The following is a 19,122-nucleotide window of genomic DNA, read 5'->3' as shown; positions in this document are numbered from 1 at the left end:
TTAATTTTCATGTGTACGTGAGCCCTTGGTACCCCTCAGTATGAGACAGGCTTGAAGATTCAGGCCCTCAGCTTGGGCAATGAGGTGGGTAATTTCACTTTTGTTCTTGTGCATTAGCATGCACAACAGTTGTATTTGGGCTCAAAACACTGCAGGGGACTATTAACACTCAAATTCATTTTCATTGAAATTTATTAAAAATCAAGTTGATGGAAGGAGTTTTACTCACATCCCGTTTTGTTTAATCACTTCTAGAAAAAGAGAAATATCATTGACAACAGCTAAATTGACTGTTTCTTTAAAACAATTCTATGGATAAAAATAGTTAAAAACCATTATGTATCTTTAAAAGATTATGCTATAATCAAAGCATAATACAGTAGCTAGACATGGGTAATTTCCTGTGAGGGGAAAAATCCTGCTATCTTGAAGTACCCACAGGGAATAAAAATTAGATGCTACTTTTGAGGACTCAAAATGCTTCTTATCTGCCAAAAGTTCAGATTAATCTTGCCACCTGAAGCAATAGATAATTTTCCCTCCCTCACATAGTGTACAATCTTTTAATTTTTTTTTTCATTTCTGATACATGACTAATGTTAGGTGATCATGTCGTGTCTGTTTATGGCATGATGCAACATTATATAACAGGACACAAAGGTAAGGCAATGTGACAAAATGTAGTGCCTCAGAAATTTTAAAGAAAAATAGTATTTGGCACTTGCTATCCATTAGAATACAGATTATTCATTAACTATCAAATCAGTAAGAGCATAGGGTGTGTGAATGCTAAAACACCAAAGTGAGTTTGGTAATTCTCAGAAGTAACTGAGGGAGTTCCACATCACTATGTAATTAAGCAACCAAAATTGTAGTCGAGCGTCTGCTTTTTGGCTTTCCAAAAGATAACACTACTTTTTTCCTGCATTTTCTTTATAGTTACAGTTGAATATCCCATTGGTCCTTTGAGCTGTAAAAAAGCAAAAGATCACCTAGGATCATAGTAATTATAGACTTACTAATCTATCAAGTCCATCCCACCCTGCATTTACAGGAAACTGCTTTTTGAAGCTAGGAATTTTCCCATCGACTTCAATGGGAGCAGACCCTTGGACCTAATATAGGCAAATTTTAATGTTCCTATTATGTTTATTAAGCTTAATTCTTGTGCTTCTCAGATCTTGAATTTCTTGAACACCCACCCTCTGAGTGAAATTAAAGGGAGCTTTGGGTGTGCAAAGTATGCAGGATTGGATCTTACGTAATTGGATCTCAAATAATCATTGTCCAGTCATGTATAATTTAAACACAGAAATGCCTCTCTCCCCTTTGTTTTATCATACAAATATAATAACATGTAATCTGAAATCACAGCTCTTAGCGAGGCGGGGAGAATAAACAAGCAAGCCAAGATTTGTGGAAGATAATTTTTTATGTCATGATTTTTCTTATTCTGTGGAGATCTACACAGGTGCTCATTATGCTGCTTGGCAAATGAAGTAGCAGAACCTTAAAATATGACACTTCTAGAATTCTTTGATAAATGCTCATGATTGGCAAACCTGATGTACCTGTACGTTATCTGGAGTGTTGCTTTCCAAGAGCGTACAGGGCTAGCTTTGGAGGCAGAATTTGGGTAGGAATTAGTTTCAGTGGCCTTGGTGAGAAGTAGGGTAGGGGGAAAATAGTTTGATTATCTCTGTGTAATTAATTACGAAGCCAGTATGAAATTAACATTTGTTTTGTATTGCCACATATTTAGCAGTCATGCTCTTCTGTGTAATCCTCTTTTGATCTTTGATAGTGGCAGTGCGTTTAATGTTTTTGATGTGTTGCGAGCACTTGCTTTCAGATGGGGTATTCTGTCCTTCTAGTTTTATACCATCCTAATTGTTTTGAAATATACTTTTTTTTTTTTTTTTTTTTTTAAAGTAAACATTAGTGCTGATGATATTGCTAAAGGCAAGAAATGCAAAAAGGGGGAAATGTGGAAGTTCTATTTAAATAAAAGCCTATTTTCAGAAACAAAGGCTTATAGAGCAAAAGGGAGCTCTTAGTACTCTGAGCACGTCTGCTGTTACGGATGAACCCACAGCAATGGATGCTATCAAACTTGTCATATTTTATTCATGAGTTGTGGTGTGCTTAGATGAAATAAGAAAAGCAATGCTCCAAATCATAATTGTGGTGTAAAAAGATAAGTTGTTATAGTGACATTTTAAATTTTTTAAAAATCTCTCAAATAATTCATATAACAACTTACAGGGAATGACTAAGTGTGTTGACTGTGTTTGATTCTTTTTGTTTTTGTGGAATGTTGTACAAAGATATATCCTGAAAAAGTGTGTGTGTGTGAGAGAAAATACCTACATACCTAATCCACACACTTTTTTACATTCTTTCAGGATGCATCTCTTAATAGTGTTCCACAAAGATACACAGGTGATTTTGAATACAAAAATAATTGTAAAGAGGCTGACAGCAGAAATTGCACATCAATAGAAAAGGGCTTTGATAAATATTACGTTCCAAGCTATTATAATACAGTTAATAAATAAAGCAAAGCAACCCAGGATTTCATTTGATTTAAGTAATGTGTTGTGAATTGTCTAATGTAAAGAAATCCTAGGAGGAGAATTTTTATGAAACATTTTGTAAGAAATATGCAAAGAATGTATAGCAAATAAAGGAAATCCATAACTCTTTAGTTAAAGATGAACCAAAGTGCTTTTTAAAAAGTAATTTAAAACTGTTTAAAATCTCAAATCATTAAGGCCCTGATTCCCCAAAGCACTTAAGCACATATTTAACTTTAAACATATGAATCGTCCCGTTGATTTTAGTGGGACTACTTATGAGATTAAGAGCTTTGCTGGATCAGGACCTGAGAAAACACCGGTGTAGACTCAACTTTTTAAAATAAATACATTTAAAATACAAGTGCGGTTTTTGTTTGCCAGGGCCTGAGTTGAGGGATCTTCTTCTGCTGGAAGAGTTGATGAGTTCACTAAGGTTCAGATTTGTGCAAATGCAAGGGTCTCACTGAGCAGATCCAATTATAGGATTGAGCCTTCCTACTGGGGCTCACAGTGTGTGTGGACGGATACCTCCTGTAATCCTATTGATTTACACCTCATGCAATTCTACAGAAATCAAGAACGAATGTGAACCATACAATGCAATGGCTGGGATTCCTTAAATAGCTTTGGCCAAACTCAACCCTGTTGTAATTCCGGGGAATGAATTCCTTGGGGACAAGGACTGTCTTTGAGCTAGGCACTGTACAGACACAAAGCAAAATGTGGGCTTGGGCCATGATTAGGGCACCTAAGTTCTACAGCAATATAAATAATAATATTTTAACTTCTTAGGGGTCTGAGACAAAGCCTATTGATTTCAATGGCCTTGGATCAGTCATCAACTGTATCAGGAAACCGACAGAACTCTGAGTGGAGGGAGGTAAAGAACTACTGCTTTTCAAATAATTGTTTTCAAACACATTTGTAATTAATAATAATAATATGGTGTCTTCTATCTGAGCAGCTCAAAGTGATTTGCAATCATGAAGGAATTTGCCTCAGACCACTTCTGTTGAGCAGCATTAAATATTGTCATTCCCCTTTTACAAATGGGGAAACTGAGTCATAGAAAGATCATAATTTACCCAAGTGTCTAAGTAAGCATGAGGCAGAGCCAGAGGTAGAATGTTGCTATCTTGATTCCAAGATTCAGGAGTTGGCTATCCTGTCAATAAACTAAATTCCGCATTCCATGTGGTCCCACTGAAGTCACTCACGGGGATTTACAAAGGAGCCTAAATGAATAAGTCCCCTGACTGCTGTTCAGTTTCAGTGGGATTTGGGTGCCCTGGATTCCTTTGAAAATCCCAGGCTATGAGACGATTTACCTGAGGAAGGCAAGCAGGATTTCTCCTGTGGCATTCACATTGAACTTTAGAACCATAAAGCACTATAGAAGCACTAAATCTTACCATTAATTTAGGAGACTTCATCCTGTTGGTAATATCCATTGTATAGGGCAGCATTTATCGTGTCCCTGTAAAGTAGAGCTGTTCAGCCTAATGGGAATACTTTTCAGTTGCTTAAAATATTATTTCTTTTGCCTGTAACTTCCAGTACATGTTCTTAAAATAAGCCAGATATTTTAAAACAATTCCTTTGTTTCTCGCCTGCGTGTGGTCAGCCACGTAAGTTATGGAGCTATGGGGTCATACTGTCAAGTCTATCTGAAAATGTTCTTTCACGGGAAAAGGGGGGCCCAGTGCCAAGTGCCTCAAGTCAGAATAGAAACAGACAGAATGTTCCGTGGCTCATTGTTTAGTGTGACATTAATGTTTATCATACATTAGATAATCTAATACAAATTAGATCCCAAACGGACAGTGTTTCTATGAAAAGGATAGTAAATCAGTAATTAAACCTTAGAAATCACGGCCTCCTCCCAGCATTGGATACATTGCCACTGGCTCCGTTGACAGTTCTTCTTATGATTGTGTTGCCAGGCACTATCTGCTTTCCATAATGCTCTTTAAGTACTCTTGTGCAAAGTTGGAAAACAATAATTGCAACATTTAGCTTTTGCAGCGATAACGTTCTGGTACCTTATGGACGATGCAGATAAACAGTGGGAAAGACCTTATAATCAGTGAGTCCTAAACTAATTAGCTAACAAGGCATGTAATTTGATTAACTCATATGATTTAAGAGCAGATGATGTGCTTTTTGTGGTCCTGTGACTTCTCATGCATTTTCACTGGCTAAGGAATAGGCATTTAATTTAAGAGATCAAACAGTTGCACGTATCCTAAATAGTCTTGATTTCAGTGCTTGTATCTTTGGGGAAAACAAACAAAAACAAACCTTGCTGCAAAAGACAAGCCCAGTAACCACCTAAAATCTCTGAAACATAGAAGAATCAGATGCATAAGTAACAGGTGGTAAATGAAGCAGACCTACGTGAGGAAAATACCAGTAAGCCACACATTAGTTAATTACTTGTGGTGGATCTGGAACACTGATTCCTTCTTGATTTCTCTACCTCTGCTGCTTTTCTGGCCAAATAAATGGTTTGAAAACCAACCATATCATTTTGCAGTATAACATACTGTCCAGGGCCTCTAGCTGATGGAATGTATGTATTCTGTTGCTGCTGAAGTGCCTTGTTGTTGTTATAATATTAGTTCATGTGAGGAGAACAGAGTTGAGGGCTCTAGAGATTTGAAGCTCTCTATGTACCTAAACAAGTGCCAGCACCTGCAATGCAGACTTCTCCATAGCATTCTGCTAGTGTGTCTCAACTCTGCCCTGTCGGGACCTTTCACTGGTGGGGGCCTTAAGAGGTGCTTTTTTCCCCTCCTTACTTTGTATTCATTTCCGAGTCTCATATGAGTAAATGCTGCTCTGTTTGTCCCAGTGTGCCAAATTTATGTAGTTCAGTTTTGAAATATTGCTGAGGCAACCAAAGGCATTTCTCTTAGAGACTCTGACAGCTACTTAATTAATATGATTTTGGTCATTCTAGCTGATGCTCAAGTTAGAGCAATTTCCCAGAGGTGAAAAGTCAGACATTAATCCACTAAACCAACTAAATTATTGGTTGGGGAGAGACTATGGTTTCATAAGTGGACTCTTTCTGATATCATAGTGGCTCAAAATCTTGGTTACTCTGGGTTCTGGAATTTGAAATAGCTTCTCTTAAAAGATGGCTTTTTATTTCAAATACTAGTTTCACATCGTTAAGAGATAACTAGTCATAAACTAGTTTTACAAACATATGAACCGCAGAATGACAGCAACACATGGATGTTTAAACCTGGTGTAAGATAAATTGTCAGGCAAGAAGGAAAGTTTATGTACGAATATACTGTTTTCCACCTTCTCTTCTAGAATTGCCTTTGTTGTATAGCCATGGGAACTTACCTTTGAAACATTAGCTGTTCACCCTGGTAATTGCTCCATCCTCTAATTTAATGAAAACCCATTAAACCGAAACAATAATTAAAATGAGACATCATCTCAGTAGGAGGTTTGCATATTAAAATCAGTGAACATTTCAGTGCAGGCAGATCTTATTCTTGAGAAACAGTGTGTGTAGGAACATGTAAAAAGTGATTTTATAATGAATAATAATAAATTAGAAAGCCGATCTGTTGAACATGATGCTCTATTGTTTATTGAAACTGAGCGGAGCTGGCAACATTTAAAAATACTTTTCTCACTAGTGAGACACCCCTGCCCCAGTTTAGAAGGCCATGCACGTGGCAAGACATACTACACCCAGCTCAGGCCTCTTTATTAATGTGGCTTTACAAGAGTTTGTGTTCTCTCCTGATGGTAGGCTGGGAATCTGCTTTAAGTGGTTGCTGGCAGACTGCGGTGTGTGTGCCTGCTATACAAGTGTAGATGATGTTGGCAAACCTGCAGTGATGGAGACCCCAGGTGATGAGTGCTCCAGTAAGGCTAATGTGCTGCTTACTGCTCATGTTTCACGAGCTGCTTTGTGCTGACTCAGAGCGGGATGGGATAGTAATCTGAATGCCCTAGGGAATCAGGATGGTCATATGACTCTTCATTGCAGCTCTGGCTGGGAGCACATTGCAGATTTCCTCCAACTCATATTTAAGAAAGAAACTTCCACCCATGGTTTCACTGACTCCACAAAAACACACACACACCAGACTGGAGACAGTTGATCATTCTGTGGGTCTGGGCTCCTCCCCCCGCTCGACCTACTCCAAAGGAACTTGGTTTTGTCCAGGTTTGGTAGGAAAGGATATCTCCCTGGGTCATTTCTCCTTTTGGCAGCGAAATGAATCATCACTGACGGCAATCCCTGTGGTTGGTGTTTTCATCCTGGCATAGCTTTTTGAAGTTCTTTGAGACTATTGCCTTTTCTAGAGTGCATTTTTTATGGAAACGAGGGACGATGTTCCTTTGAAATTACCCTATCTCCACCTTTGCTGCTTCCTTTAAAGGGCTTGTGTTGTGGTGACCCTGCCTCTGGTTTAGGAGTGCTGGATTTTGCTTTTGGATTGCTTAGAAAGGATTGTGATATGAGTCACATCTTCCTTTCCCAAGGGGTCCAAGGGCTCCTAGGATATGTCTGGCCAGGGAACAAGGATCTGAGCTCAATATTCAATGTTCTAATCATCTCCTGCCAAATGACTGCCCGGCCAGTCTCTTGTACCAATACTGAGTAACTAATTTAGTTTGAAAAGTTGAATATAAACAGGGTGATTTTACTATTATAAGTACTGTTATAAATATGAATGTTGACTTAACGATTAAACTTTTTACTGCTGATGCACAAAATAATGGCATCTTCTTACAAGGTGGGCAGGGGTGTGCAAACTAAAATAGGCAGCATAGGAACACTGTGCTTAAAAAGTACATATCTCTGATATCTGAGATTTTAGTTTCACTGCCCAATTTGGCTGTCATTGAAACCCAAGCTCTGATTTTGTAGGGCTAACTTCTGCTTGCTTATCCAGATCTGTTACGAGCATGAGGGAACGGAGCACCGAGCAGTTTGAGTATAAATGTTCCATACAGGTGATACTGAAAGAATATTGAATCAAACAGCTTTAAAATGGATTGGGGTTAGTGGTATAGCAATAAACTCTCCGTGCACTGAAAAAAGAAGCTCCCTATAGTCTCATTGACTCCCCTGGGACTCTTTGCTTGAGAAAAGATTACTCACCAGAATAAGAATTTTCTACATGAATCAGAGTTGCAGGGTTGGGACCACAACTGTTTCTTCCACTGCTTGTAGTACTGGGGACCGTGAATTTGAATGGAGCATGGGCATTGATGTTGTGGAACTACACCTTTTAGAGAATTTGTTCCACTATGTCAGCAGCTTTTGGTCTTTCCCTACCAATTTTGTCCACTTCTGTTTGGTGGTCATTTTGCAGAAGCCAACCTGGCTCTTTTTGATTTGCTTCGTTTTGGGGGTTTATAACATCTTCTGATATATAAGTGGCAAAGTTCTAAGGATATTTTAGTTGCCGTTAGTTGGGGAGGCAGGTGAGATGGTGGGTCCATCAGAAATATATGGTCTGAGGGCCAAATTTGAATCCTAAGTGCTTTTAAGGCCTGATCCTCTGAGATATTGAGCTCCCCTAATTCCATTTAATTTAAAAGAGCATGGGCTCTCATCACCTCACAGGATGAAGCACTCCTTGCAGATACAGTCTCTCACTGATTTCATCCTCTTAAATTGCTCCCATCACTGTATCTGAGCACCACGTACTCGTTAAGGGTCTGATTCTTTCTTTTCCTGTTGAAGTCCGTGGTGCAGCTCCCAGGCCCTACTGTAACACTATCGGAGCACTGTTTATGTGGACCTATATTTTGGCTGTCCTGGGAATAGGTATGGAGTTGCACACAGCTGCCCTTCAGAACTACTCCGTTCCAGCATCATGATCAGTCCCAGTGGGGAAAGGTGTTTAGGGTAATAAGGATACGTTCTTTTGCATCTAGGCCATTATCCTCTGTGTCTCTGGCTCTGGAAGAACTTTGGAGTGTGAGCATTGCAGGTTGTAGAGAAGAAGAACATAACTTGCATGCTGTGGTGTCCTGTGTACTGCTTTTCAGATGAGGTCCTATGTGGGGATTTAAATTTGACTCCGAATTTTGGGCTTTGGATAGTTCCTTTATTAGATTCATAGCAGTTTTCAGTTAGGCCACATTTTTGGGCTTAAATGACTTGACAATCACTTAATAGGCAAGTAACGGCAGCCCAAATATCTGTCTTTCAGAAGATAGGCTACTGGGCTAGATGGACCATTGGTCTGACCCAGTATAGCTGTTCTTGTGTTCTTATTAGAATCCATAATAATTATGAAGGATTTCATGAAATATACAGGTGAGTATTTCAGGTTTACTTGACACTAATAGAACAATACAGACATTAAGTTAGTTATACTGTTTATATGTCAAGACAGTGTTTAACAAAAAATGTTAAATGTCTGCAGAATCTAAGTATTCAGCATTATGTACTGGTACACTTCCTAATGAGTATGTTCTTCTTCAAGAGCTTGCTCATGTCCATTCTGTGTGTGCACCACGTGCACTGGTGCCAGAAATTTTTCCCCTAGTGACACTAACAATTTGCAGTCCTCCCATTCAGCCTATTGACTGCACTGTGAGTATTCACCAAGTGCATGCCAGTGGTGGCGGCCCACCTCAGATGCAGAGGTGCGCAAGTCTTTCCTTACCTGGACGACTGGCTCATCTGAAGTCAATTGAGAGCAAAAGTCCAATGCGGCATCGAGGTCGTAAGGGACACCTGCTGATCGCTGGGCCTGCTAATAAACAAAGAGAAATCAACACTTACACTGGTTCAATGGATAGAGTTCATTGGAGCAGTCCTAGACTCTACACAAGCCAGAACTCTCCTGCCCGAGACCAGGTTCCTAGTAATGTGGGAACTCATGGCCCATGTAGCATCCCACCCCATGATCACAGTAAGAGTATGCCTCAGCTTCTTGGGCCACATGGCGGCCTTTACTTACATGGTCTGCTACACCAGGCTGTGCCTCAGACGGCTGCAGATATGGCTGCCAATGCTATTCTCACCAACCAGGCATTCTATGGACAGAGTAGTCACCCCTTCGCATACTTTCCTCTCTATCATGGTGGCCGAAACCGTGGCACGTACTGGCTGGAGTACCATTCGTGGCCCCTTGGCCGACTCTGATTCTGGTTTCGGATGCCTTGGAGAATGGGGAGCCCACCTTGGTGTGCTACGAATGCAGGGCCTCTGGACTAAGGATGAACTAGCTCTGCATATCAATATCTAGGAACTCAGAGCAACCCGGCTGGCCTGCGAAATGTTTTTGCCTTACCTTTCCAACAAGATTGTGCAGGTTCTCATGGACAAGATGGCTGCAGTGTATTACATGAACAGGTCAGGGGGAACCAGGTCCTCTTCCCTTTGTCAGGAAGCCTTACATTTGTGGGATCTCTGCATGGACCACATTTAGCTGCTGGCCACTTCCTGGGGTCAAGAATGCATTGGCAGATCACCTAAGCAGATCCTTTTGTTCTCACCACGAATGGTCACTCCACCTGGGAGTGGCTGACTGCATCTTCTGAAGGTGGGGAACTCCCAAGTGGACCTCTTTGCGACCAGGGAGAACAGGAAGCATGATCAAATCTGCTCCTTCCTGGGGCCCAGGGATGCCTCCCTGACTCAGGCCTTTCTCCTGTTATGGTCGGGCAGGTTCATGTATCCTTTCTCCCTGATACCTCTAATTCACAGAGTCCTCATGAAAATCAAGAGGGACAAGGCACAAGATATCTTAGTAGCCGCAGCATAGCCTTGGCAGCATTGGTTCTGGATGCTGTTGGAGCTCTCAGCGGCCCGCCCTTGGTCACTCCCACTGCGGCCAGATCTCTTCTCTCAAGACCAAAGTTGACTGCTCTGTCTGGACCTGGCTTCCTTTCACCTGACTGCATGGATGCTTCATGGTTGAGCAGGGAGGAGCTTGACTGCTCGGCCCAAGTTCAGAGGATCCTATTGGGCATCCTATCTAGCTAAGTGGAAGTGCTTCACCTGCAGGGCAGCTCACCAAAACATATTGCCGACGAAATTGCCTATACAGGTAATCTTGGACTACTTTCTACACTTGGACCAAGAAGGTTAGCCTTCTCATCTGTCAAAGTATACCTAGTGGTGATATCGGCTTTTCATCCTCTGATTCAGGGCCAGGATGTTTTTTCTCACGAAATGGCAACCAGATTCCTCAAGGTCTAGAGAGGCTTTTTACTCCACTGAGGGACCCGGTTCCCCAATGGGACCTGAACCTCATTCTTTCCCAGCTCACTTGCATGGCCATTTGAACCGCTGGCTTCCTGCTCCCTCTCACACATGTCCTGGAAGAATGCATTCGTGGTAGCAATCACTTCTGCCTGGAGGGTCTCAGAGATTAAAGCCCTGACTTCAGAGCAACAATACACAATCTTTTTCAAGGACAAGGTCCAGCGTCGTCCTCACCCTGTGTTCCTGCCATATTAACCAGGACATTTTTCTGCCAGTATTGTGTCCAAAGCCTCACAGCTCCAATGAAGAGAGGCGTCTCCACCCTCTCAATGTAAGGAGGGCTCTAGCCTTCTACGTTGACAGAACCAGGCCTTTTCGCTGCTCCATGCAACTCTTTGTTTCGATCGCTGATCGGATGACGGACATCTGGTGTCATCCCAGTGAATCTCGTCCTGGATTACAGCCTGCATTTGAGCTTGCTATGTGCAAGCAGGGGGTCACGCCCCCCAGCATCCCTGTCAGCCCACTCCACAAGGGCTCAGGCGTCTTCAGCGGTCTTCCTGGCGCATGTCCCCATATAAGACATTTGTAGAGCTGCTACATGGTCTTCGGTACATAATGTCACGTCCCACTATGCCATCATGCAGCAAGCTCAGGACAATGCTAGGTCTGGCGGAGTGGTGGTGCTACAATCATCACATCCGTGATCTCCTGCCCACCTCCGGAGGCACTGCTGGTAAGTCACCTAATTCAGAAGGGACATGAGCAAGCACTTGAAGAAAGAACGGTTACTTATCTCATAACTGTTGTTCTTCAAGATGTGTTGCTCATATCCATTCCACAACCCACCCTCCTTCCCCCTGTCAGAGTTCCGGCAAGAAGGAACTGAGGGAGGGGAGCCGACAGCTCCCTATATACAAGCGCATTTGTGTGCTACTGCAGTGGGTGCTAGAACTGGACCTACAGGTACTACTAGGGGAAAAATTTCCAGCACTGGTGCATGTGGCACAGACACGCGTAATTCAGAATGAACATGAGCAGCATATCCTGAAGAACAACAGTTATGAGGTAAGTAATAGTTCTTTCTCAGTGTCTTTAAACCTCTCTGACAACAATGGAATTAGCCATCAACTCAAAGGACTTCACCGGAATTTGACCAAACAGGAATGAACCCATACTAAACATCACAATTTGCAATTTATTTAGAGGATAATTACACGGATAATTACAGTTAATGCATACTGTTAGTTCAGGCAGTAAGTGGGTGATCTCTTACATTAAAAAGTAATGTTGCTCAGCACATTTGACATTTCCTTTTTAGAATTTTAGGATCCCATAATTTTTAAAACTTCTTTTAAATAAAATAATCTTCTGTTTCTTTGCTTTGTTCAAGGTAAAAATCTCCTGCAGCAGATCCCTAGAGTAGGCTCACGATATCGGTTTGCACTCTCAAATAAATATACAGAGCTGCTTATTCGCGTGGGTTTGATTTTGAGGAACACCGTGACCTGTTGAAAGAAACCCCCCAAACTCCCAACATTACAAATTAAGAAAACATAACTGCATAGCAGGGCATGTGAAAGTCATGGCTTCATCTTTGCGTTTTGCTGAGGTTGCATTATCATTCAAGTGTGAAGTAATATTTCATTGAAGATGACTAGATAAAGAAATACTCTATATTACACAGAAAAAAGTCACTTTATTACAAGGAGCCTGTCATTTTTTTTATAGAGAATGTAAAAGCTATTTTTCCCCTATAGGCAGCTAACTTCCCTCCCTCCCCCTGGAGTTAAAATTGTATGCTCAGAGTTCTATTTTCAGTCAATACTTACAATTCACTTGAATGATATTTTGCCACACAATTAGGTGAAACACAGAAGACTGATGAAAAGTAGATGATGTAGGGTCAGATTCTGAATCAAATCTATGTAGGTGGATCCCTGCATGTCTGTGGAGTCCCTTTGAACTTGTATAGATGTACGGGAGGACTCCTGTACAAGTCAGATTGCATGATTGGGAGTCAGATTTACCAGTCTGCCCTTGAAAAAACCTCTGTTTCCAATATGGTGTATCTGTAACCTTTACTGCATTGTAAATGCAAGGCCAATGTAAGGCTTTAAAACACTTAACTACAAAAGCTATTGGTCAGTAGGATTATTCACAGTAATGAAACAATACATTTGGTAGCTGTTTGCAGAATTGGGCCCTTAAAAGCTACTTTCCCTTTTCAAGAAGATATGGTAACTGGCCAAAACACTACATTAATATTATTTATGTTCCAGTGGTTTGAGCCACTATTCTAGAACACTGTAGTATTTTACATCCATGTTGCATATTCATTTTAAAAGTAGCTAAGCTGAATGCATAAGACGGAGTAAAAATATAGGATTCTGACATATTCATGGACTAATAAAAGGCACAGGAATATAATATACCATTTCAAAGTCTTTTTCTAAAGTGAAGGCTCAGTGTATTTGCCAAAAAAAATTCTTGAAATAAAGTTTTTGTGAAAAAATAACCATTTTTTTTATGGATCATTTTATAACCTGTAAATTTAGGATTCTGCAAAGATACTATGAAATTTACCAAAGAAAATGTCCTTTACAAGATTGCCAGTGTTCTGAGTGCGGATTCATTATTTCCAGAAAGAAATTAAAAAATGGTTTGAATGTTACATTTTCTCTTTGACAAAATTGCCTTGTCTTCAAGAAAAGAATCATAGGTTTGCAGGATTTTCATGACACTGAACTGTTTTGGAAACTTGAAATCAAAGCACAAAAATATTTTATTTTTAAGATTTGGGGATTTTGTATTGAATTTTTCACATACCTCTTAGTGGCCCAGATGAATTCCTGGTGTAATTGTGCTGATTTTAATTGTATATCCATTTTGCTCCACTGTTTGATGACTAGTTCAGCAGACTCATAATATGAATTAATTTGAGTATGGGAGCATGGAAAGACCTTCATAGAGGATATCCTCATGTTCTCAAAGAGGCAGCTGAATATTAATTGACATTTGGATGTACACATTTACATCCCCTGCAGCTAGTTTTTAAAAAGAACTAGGTAATTTTATGACCATTAATAACATTTGTAGCTATGCAAGATAAGCGAATGGTATGGATAATCCAATCTCCTGCTTAAGGACATAAACTGGTCACTTATGGCAGATAGGAAGGATTCCCCCTCTTCCCTCCCTCCCTCTCCCCTATGGCATTGTACAATTTGCTGGGTATATTAGAGATTTTCTTTGAAGCTTCATGGTCTTGGTTCTGCATGTGGCGGGATACCAGACTAGAAAGACTAATGGTTTGTATGGTGGATCTTAAGGGTGAGTTTGAACCAATGGACTAGATTTAAAAAACTGACTGGCTGATTCTGGATGCTCCACTTGAGACACCTTAAAGATGCTGTATTTTGAGAAGGGGAGTGGACAGCATATTTTGAAACTCAGCTCCCTTTAAAACTTTTCAGGTTGGGCACCCCAAAATTGAAGTACCCCAAAATAATTGTTTAAAAATCTTGAGCACAGAATTTGGATTCCGTCCTTGGATTGAAGTTACCTCAAGGTTAAGGGGTGCTTAGGTGTCAGAAATTTTTTTTCTGGGCCCATCTGTTCCTCTCTTGGGTCCAATAAGCATACTTTTATGACAGTGCATTAGCTTCTTAATAGTGAGTCTCTGTCGTACATTTCTTTTTTCTTTGTCCACTACCCTACAATACTTACACTGGACCAGATCCTTCAATAGTGCTACACAGATTTATACTAGCTGAGGAACTGAGCCAGAAAGTTTGGCTTCAAAGAGAGCCCTTCTAAAGAAGCAGCACTTGGCCTTTAATTGGTAATGGCATTTGAGAAAAGAAAGTGACACAGGCCCTGAAAATGTGTGACACAGTGCCAGCATGAAAGACATGACAAAACAAAATAGCAGAGGAAGGTGAAATGTGTGATTCATTCCTTTAAAAGATTTTCAGTGTTCCTCTCCCTTTCATATTCACCATCTCTGATTGCGGTGGTGTAGTAAGAAATGGTGTGATAACAGTGGGTGCATTACGACAGAGGTGACTTTGGGTCCAAGAAGAGCAGACAGTGAGGAGTTATGTCGCTGATGGACATGCAGCAGAATTAGTAAGATTGAAACATTTCTGGCCTTGCCTGATCAGAGTGCAGTTTAATAAATATTGTATGAGCTGTCACACATTGCTTGTTTAAACTGAGAAATCTCAGAAATGATAGTGTATTGCAAGCATGTCTTGCATTTATTTTTTGGGCAAAAGCATAGCTATATAGCATTATTAGCAATAATACATCTCTGCCCTACACAGCGCAAGGACAGGGTCTCTTACATGTATTGTGGAGAAATGGTAACTGAGTCAATGATAAAATTGAAGTTGGAGCTTGGTAAGTGGCACAGGGTGCAAGGAGTTCCTGAGATTCCTCAGAATTTAGGAGACTCTTTATCTGACTGCAGCACACCTTATTTACAGCAACTTAATCTGCTCACAGCAGACTCAAATTGCTTAGCATCCTGTCAACATTTCTGTCAGAAAATCAGTGGCTGGCCAATTGTGAACTTGTCTGAGTGACGAGTGGGCACATTGACAGAGATGGCATTTTGGGTTTTCGTATTGAATTGAATGCAGCTGTAGCTTGTGGAAGATGACTCCTGAAAATGAAAAATATTGATGGGGAGAGGAAAATAAAAAGTGTAATCTGAATCCTTCAGACTTAGCATTTTTACTGTGCCGTTGTTTTTTTTTCCCCTCTCTCCCCTTCTCTTCTTGTCAATGGAACTTTTAGATGTAGAAAGAGAAATCCATGCAGCGCCCCATGTGAGTGAGAAGATAATTCAACTCTTTCGGAATAAAAGTGAGTTCACATTTCTGGCCACCGTGCAACAGAGGGCATCAACTTCTGGAGTTATACTATCCATCCGAGAATTGGAGAACAGGTAAGAGGAAATCTCTTCTTTGCAGAAAGCTTTGCTTTTTGTTGGTAGCAGAAGTCTCTCAGCACTTAATGGTTTAGCATGACATTGAGTTAAAGTAGTAGATGTAACATTTGAAGTGACAGTCTGTGTTTCATACATTTCAGTCAGCTACTTTTTTGTTAAAACAAACGGAGGCAGGATAGTTTATTCGGTAAAAGACCTCAGATTACTTTTGATTTTTTTTTTTGTTACTTTTAAGTTAGAGGTATGTACTTAACACGCCATAGACGTTACAGCTCTAATGTCCATTAGTTCATCATATGTTTCGCTTCTTTATGGATGTTAAAGTTACATGCATTGCACAGTCCCATGCTTTCTGTTTCACTACATTTTGTATAATTTTAAATAGTTTCTGCTCTTTTGAGGTCTAGCAATTAGACCATTGTTGACACCTATACATTGGATGACTTCCAGATGGTGATGCATTTTATGTTCTCTTTCAGTGACATAAATGTAATGTACATTTTAAAATATTTTTTCTTTTTTATTGTAAATGGAAAAATGGATCTATTTGGATAGCTGTCATATCCATAATGGCAGACATTCAAGTTTCTCCAAAAAGGAGGTAGAACTAATAAATAACAGATCCAGTGACCTAGTTATTCTGTTGGTGTTTTGATTTATTTTGTACCCAGTGGGTACCAAGGAATCAAGACTTCTGGGTTCTGGTGCCACCTCTGCCACAGACTCTTTGTAGCCTGGGGCATGTTGTTTTTTCATAGCTTCATAGATTTTAAGGCCAAAAGGGACCGATGTAATCATTCAGTCTGTCCTCTTGTATAGGCCATAGGACCTTCTGAATTAATTTTTGTTTGAACCAAAGCATAGTTTTTAGGAAAACCATCCAATCTTGAGTTTAAAATGGCCAGTGATGGTGAATACACCGCAACCTTTAGTCAATTGTTCCTTTCTGTTAAACATTTGCATGTTATTTCCAGTCTGAATTTATCTTCAGCTGCCAGCCATTAAATCTTGTTATACCTATTTACTTTACTTCATTCTGCCTAAAGTGGGGATGATGATACCTGCATCAGTGGGGTCATGTGATGCTTCTTTATTTAATATTTGCAAAGGTTTCACATTGTAGACACTGGGTACAGTAGTATACTCATCTGGATTATCATATCCTGACACTGATGTTGCATTCCCTGACTCTGTGCCTTTTTGGTGGAAGTTGGACAGACCTAGGCCTTGGCATCCTATAGCCACTAGCTGCTAGCTCAATGAATAATTTTATTAATGAGAATTTTTTCTTTAGATCGTAGGGGTCAAATTCAGAATGACATGTAAGGTGGTGTAAGTTAAACACCCTCCCCCACCTTACATTCACTTAGACACACTAACTCTCAGCTAGATCCCACCAGACCTACTTAAACCCACTCTCTTAATGTGTAAGGGAGTCGGAGTGGGTGGAATTTACACAGAGAAACTGGAAGAAAGTGTCTATTAAGTAGGGTGAGGAGCATATTTTTTTTTTTTTACAGCTTGTCACTCCCCTGCATTTCCAAGCCTGATAGAACAGTGGATTCTTGTGACAGAGGATGAAGAAATTAGCATCCTTACCTGTAATTTTGTCTTGATTGAATCAGGACTGGGGCCCCATTGTGATAGATGCAGCACAAGCACATATGACGACTCAATCCCGGCCAGAATCTAAGAATTATTTTTATAATTAGATACAGCTATCCACATGTGCCCCTCCATTTAGCCATCACTAAGTGGCTGATTTCTTACAGGCAACATGGGAGGGTCTGAAGGAGGAGAGGGATGGAGTTCGGTGCATATCTGTTGGGTCAGAGATGGAGTTCTCTGCATACAAGGCAGCATGAAGGAATGTGGAGGAGGACAGCACCTTGTTAACTATTTACCCTTTTGCTGTGTTCCTAGCTATCTTTTTTCATTTTCTGTTGCCTCTACTACTTCGTTTCTTTCTCCACTATTAGTTTTTTTTTTCTTCCACTTTATTCATTGCTTCTTTCATTCTCTGAGGTGAGAATCGGGCCCTCTTTTGTTAACTCTCTATTTTTCTCTTTCAAAATCATCCCTCTTTTCTGTCCCACCTGTCTTTCCTCTTCACCTCTTCCAAACCTTATTAGGCTAATGAAGCTTTCTAAAATAGTAGCTAAGGTGATTGAGGAAAGTTCACCATATTAAGGGAAGGCAGTTGCCCTTGATTTGTTATTGAACAGTGAAGAACTATTGACTCAGGAACATATGGACAGTGAAATCCAATCCTAGTACGAGCTACACAGTCAAACTAGTGATGTGGTCATGATGGCCTAGTACAAGGTGCATGTGTTTATAGAAATGGCTTGTATTGGATTTAGCCACCAGAGGGAGGCTCTGATTACTTGCCACATATCCTGACAGGCAGAGACAGAAAATACGGCAGAGGGTTGAGGAGGGGACCCGTTGCACGGCAGCAGTCTCTGGCTGAAGAAGGAGCAGTGTGGATAGTCCCAAAAGGCACCCTGGAGAGTTTTCCTTGCTCAGTAGGGTAGTTGCTGGGATGCAGATTCTGGAGATTGCCATTACCTTGAGTATTCCAAGAAAGTGTGCAACTGGTGAAAAATATAAAGGGACAGATCCTGAGGTTGTGTAAAGCAGTGTAACTCTGATTTATACCAGCTCAGGATCTGGACCAGAAATGTCCATCACTGCTAATGATTGTTACCATTTATTCGGATTATGAATGTCAGCTGAATCACTACAAATATTTCTCTTGTTCTTTCTCTTTGCATTACTGCTAGACTATTTGTCCATCACTTAGGACAGAGGTGGTACTGCTTCCCTAAATGTCTGAAGATCCTAACCAAGATGTTGATAGGCACAATGCTTTCAAATCCATAGCTCGATGGTGACTGTAGCAATTCTTCAATAGATGGAAGAAGGAAAAAACTTTTAAGGCTGGTGCAGGAAAAATAGAGAGTTAAGACTTGGGGCATACAGCTTTGTAATGAACTGCTGAAGAGTCCAGTGGTCATATTTATGATCAATGCAATAGTAGCACTATCAACTTTTTTGAAGTCATTCTGTAATTGTTCAGGTCACTCGAGTCCTTAGCTTTGTGAACTGATTAGACATAAGGTTATTGAGGTGGACACAGGCCCTTGACACGTCAGAAAACGGTTTAAAGTGCTGCTTTTGCCAACCTTTGGATCATTACTGTTGTGCTTTTATTTTGATTACCAATAGATTTCTTAGTTGCTTCTCATTTTTAAGCAAATAGCCATTGCAATGTGAGCGTTGCCTTGGGGACGGCAGAGGGAGCAGCTGGGTTGGGGCTATTCCCAGCACTGTCCCCCTGTGAGTGATGTTACTGGTGTAATCAGAAGTCAAGATTA

General features: G+C 40.5%; 1 protein-coding gene across 6 annotated transcripts in view; it reads left to right on the top strand.

Annotated features, from left to right (window-relative positions):
* NELL1 (neural EGFL like 1) overlaps positions 1-19,122 on the top strand; it is a 394,533-nt gene that overhangs the window by 14,748 nt on the left and 360,663 nt on the right. For all 6 annotated transcript variants that reach the window (XM_067558184.1, XM_067558183.1, XM_067558182.1 and 3 more), the window contains exon 3: positions 15,589-15,739. In XM_067558184.1, coding sequence (XP_067414285.1) covers positions 15,589-15,739 — 151 coding nt within the window. The remainder of the gene's footprint in view (positions 1-15,588; positions 15,740-19,122) is intronic.

The sequence above is a fragment of the Emydura macquarii genome, unplaced genomic scaffold (genome assembly GCF_026122565.2).
Source record: "Emydura macquarii macquarii isolate MOO-44397 ecotype Brisbane River unplaced genomic scaffold, CSIRO-AGI_Emac_v2 contig_1876, whole genome shotgun sequence".
NCBI lineage: Eukaryota > Metazoa > Chordata > Testudines > Chelidae > Emydura > Emydura macquarii.
This window is presented reverse-complemented; position numbering and strand designations above follow the sequence as displayed.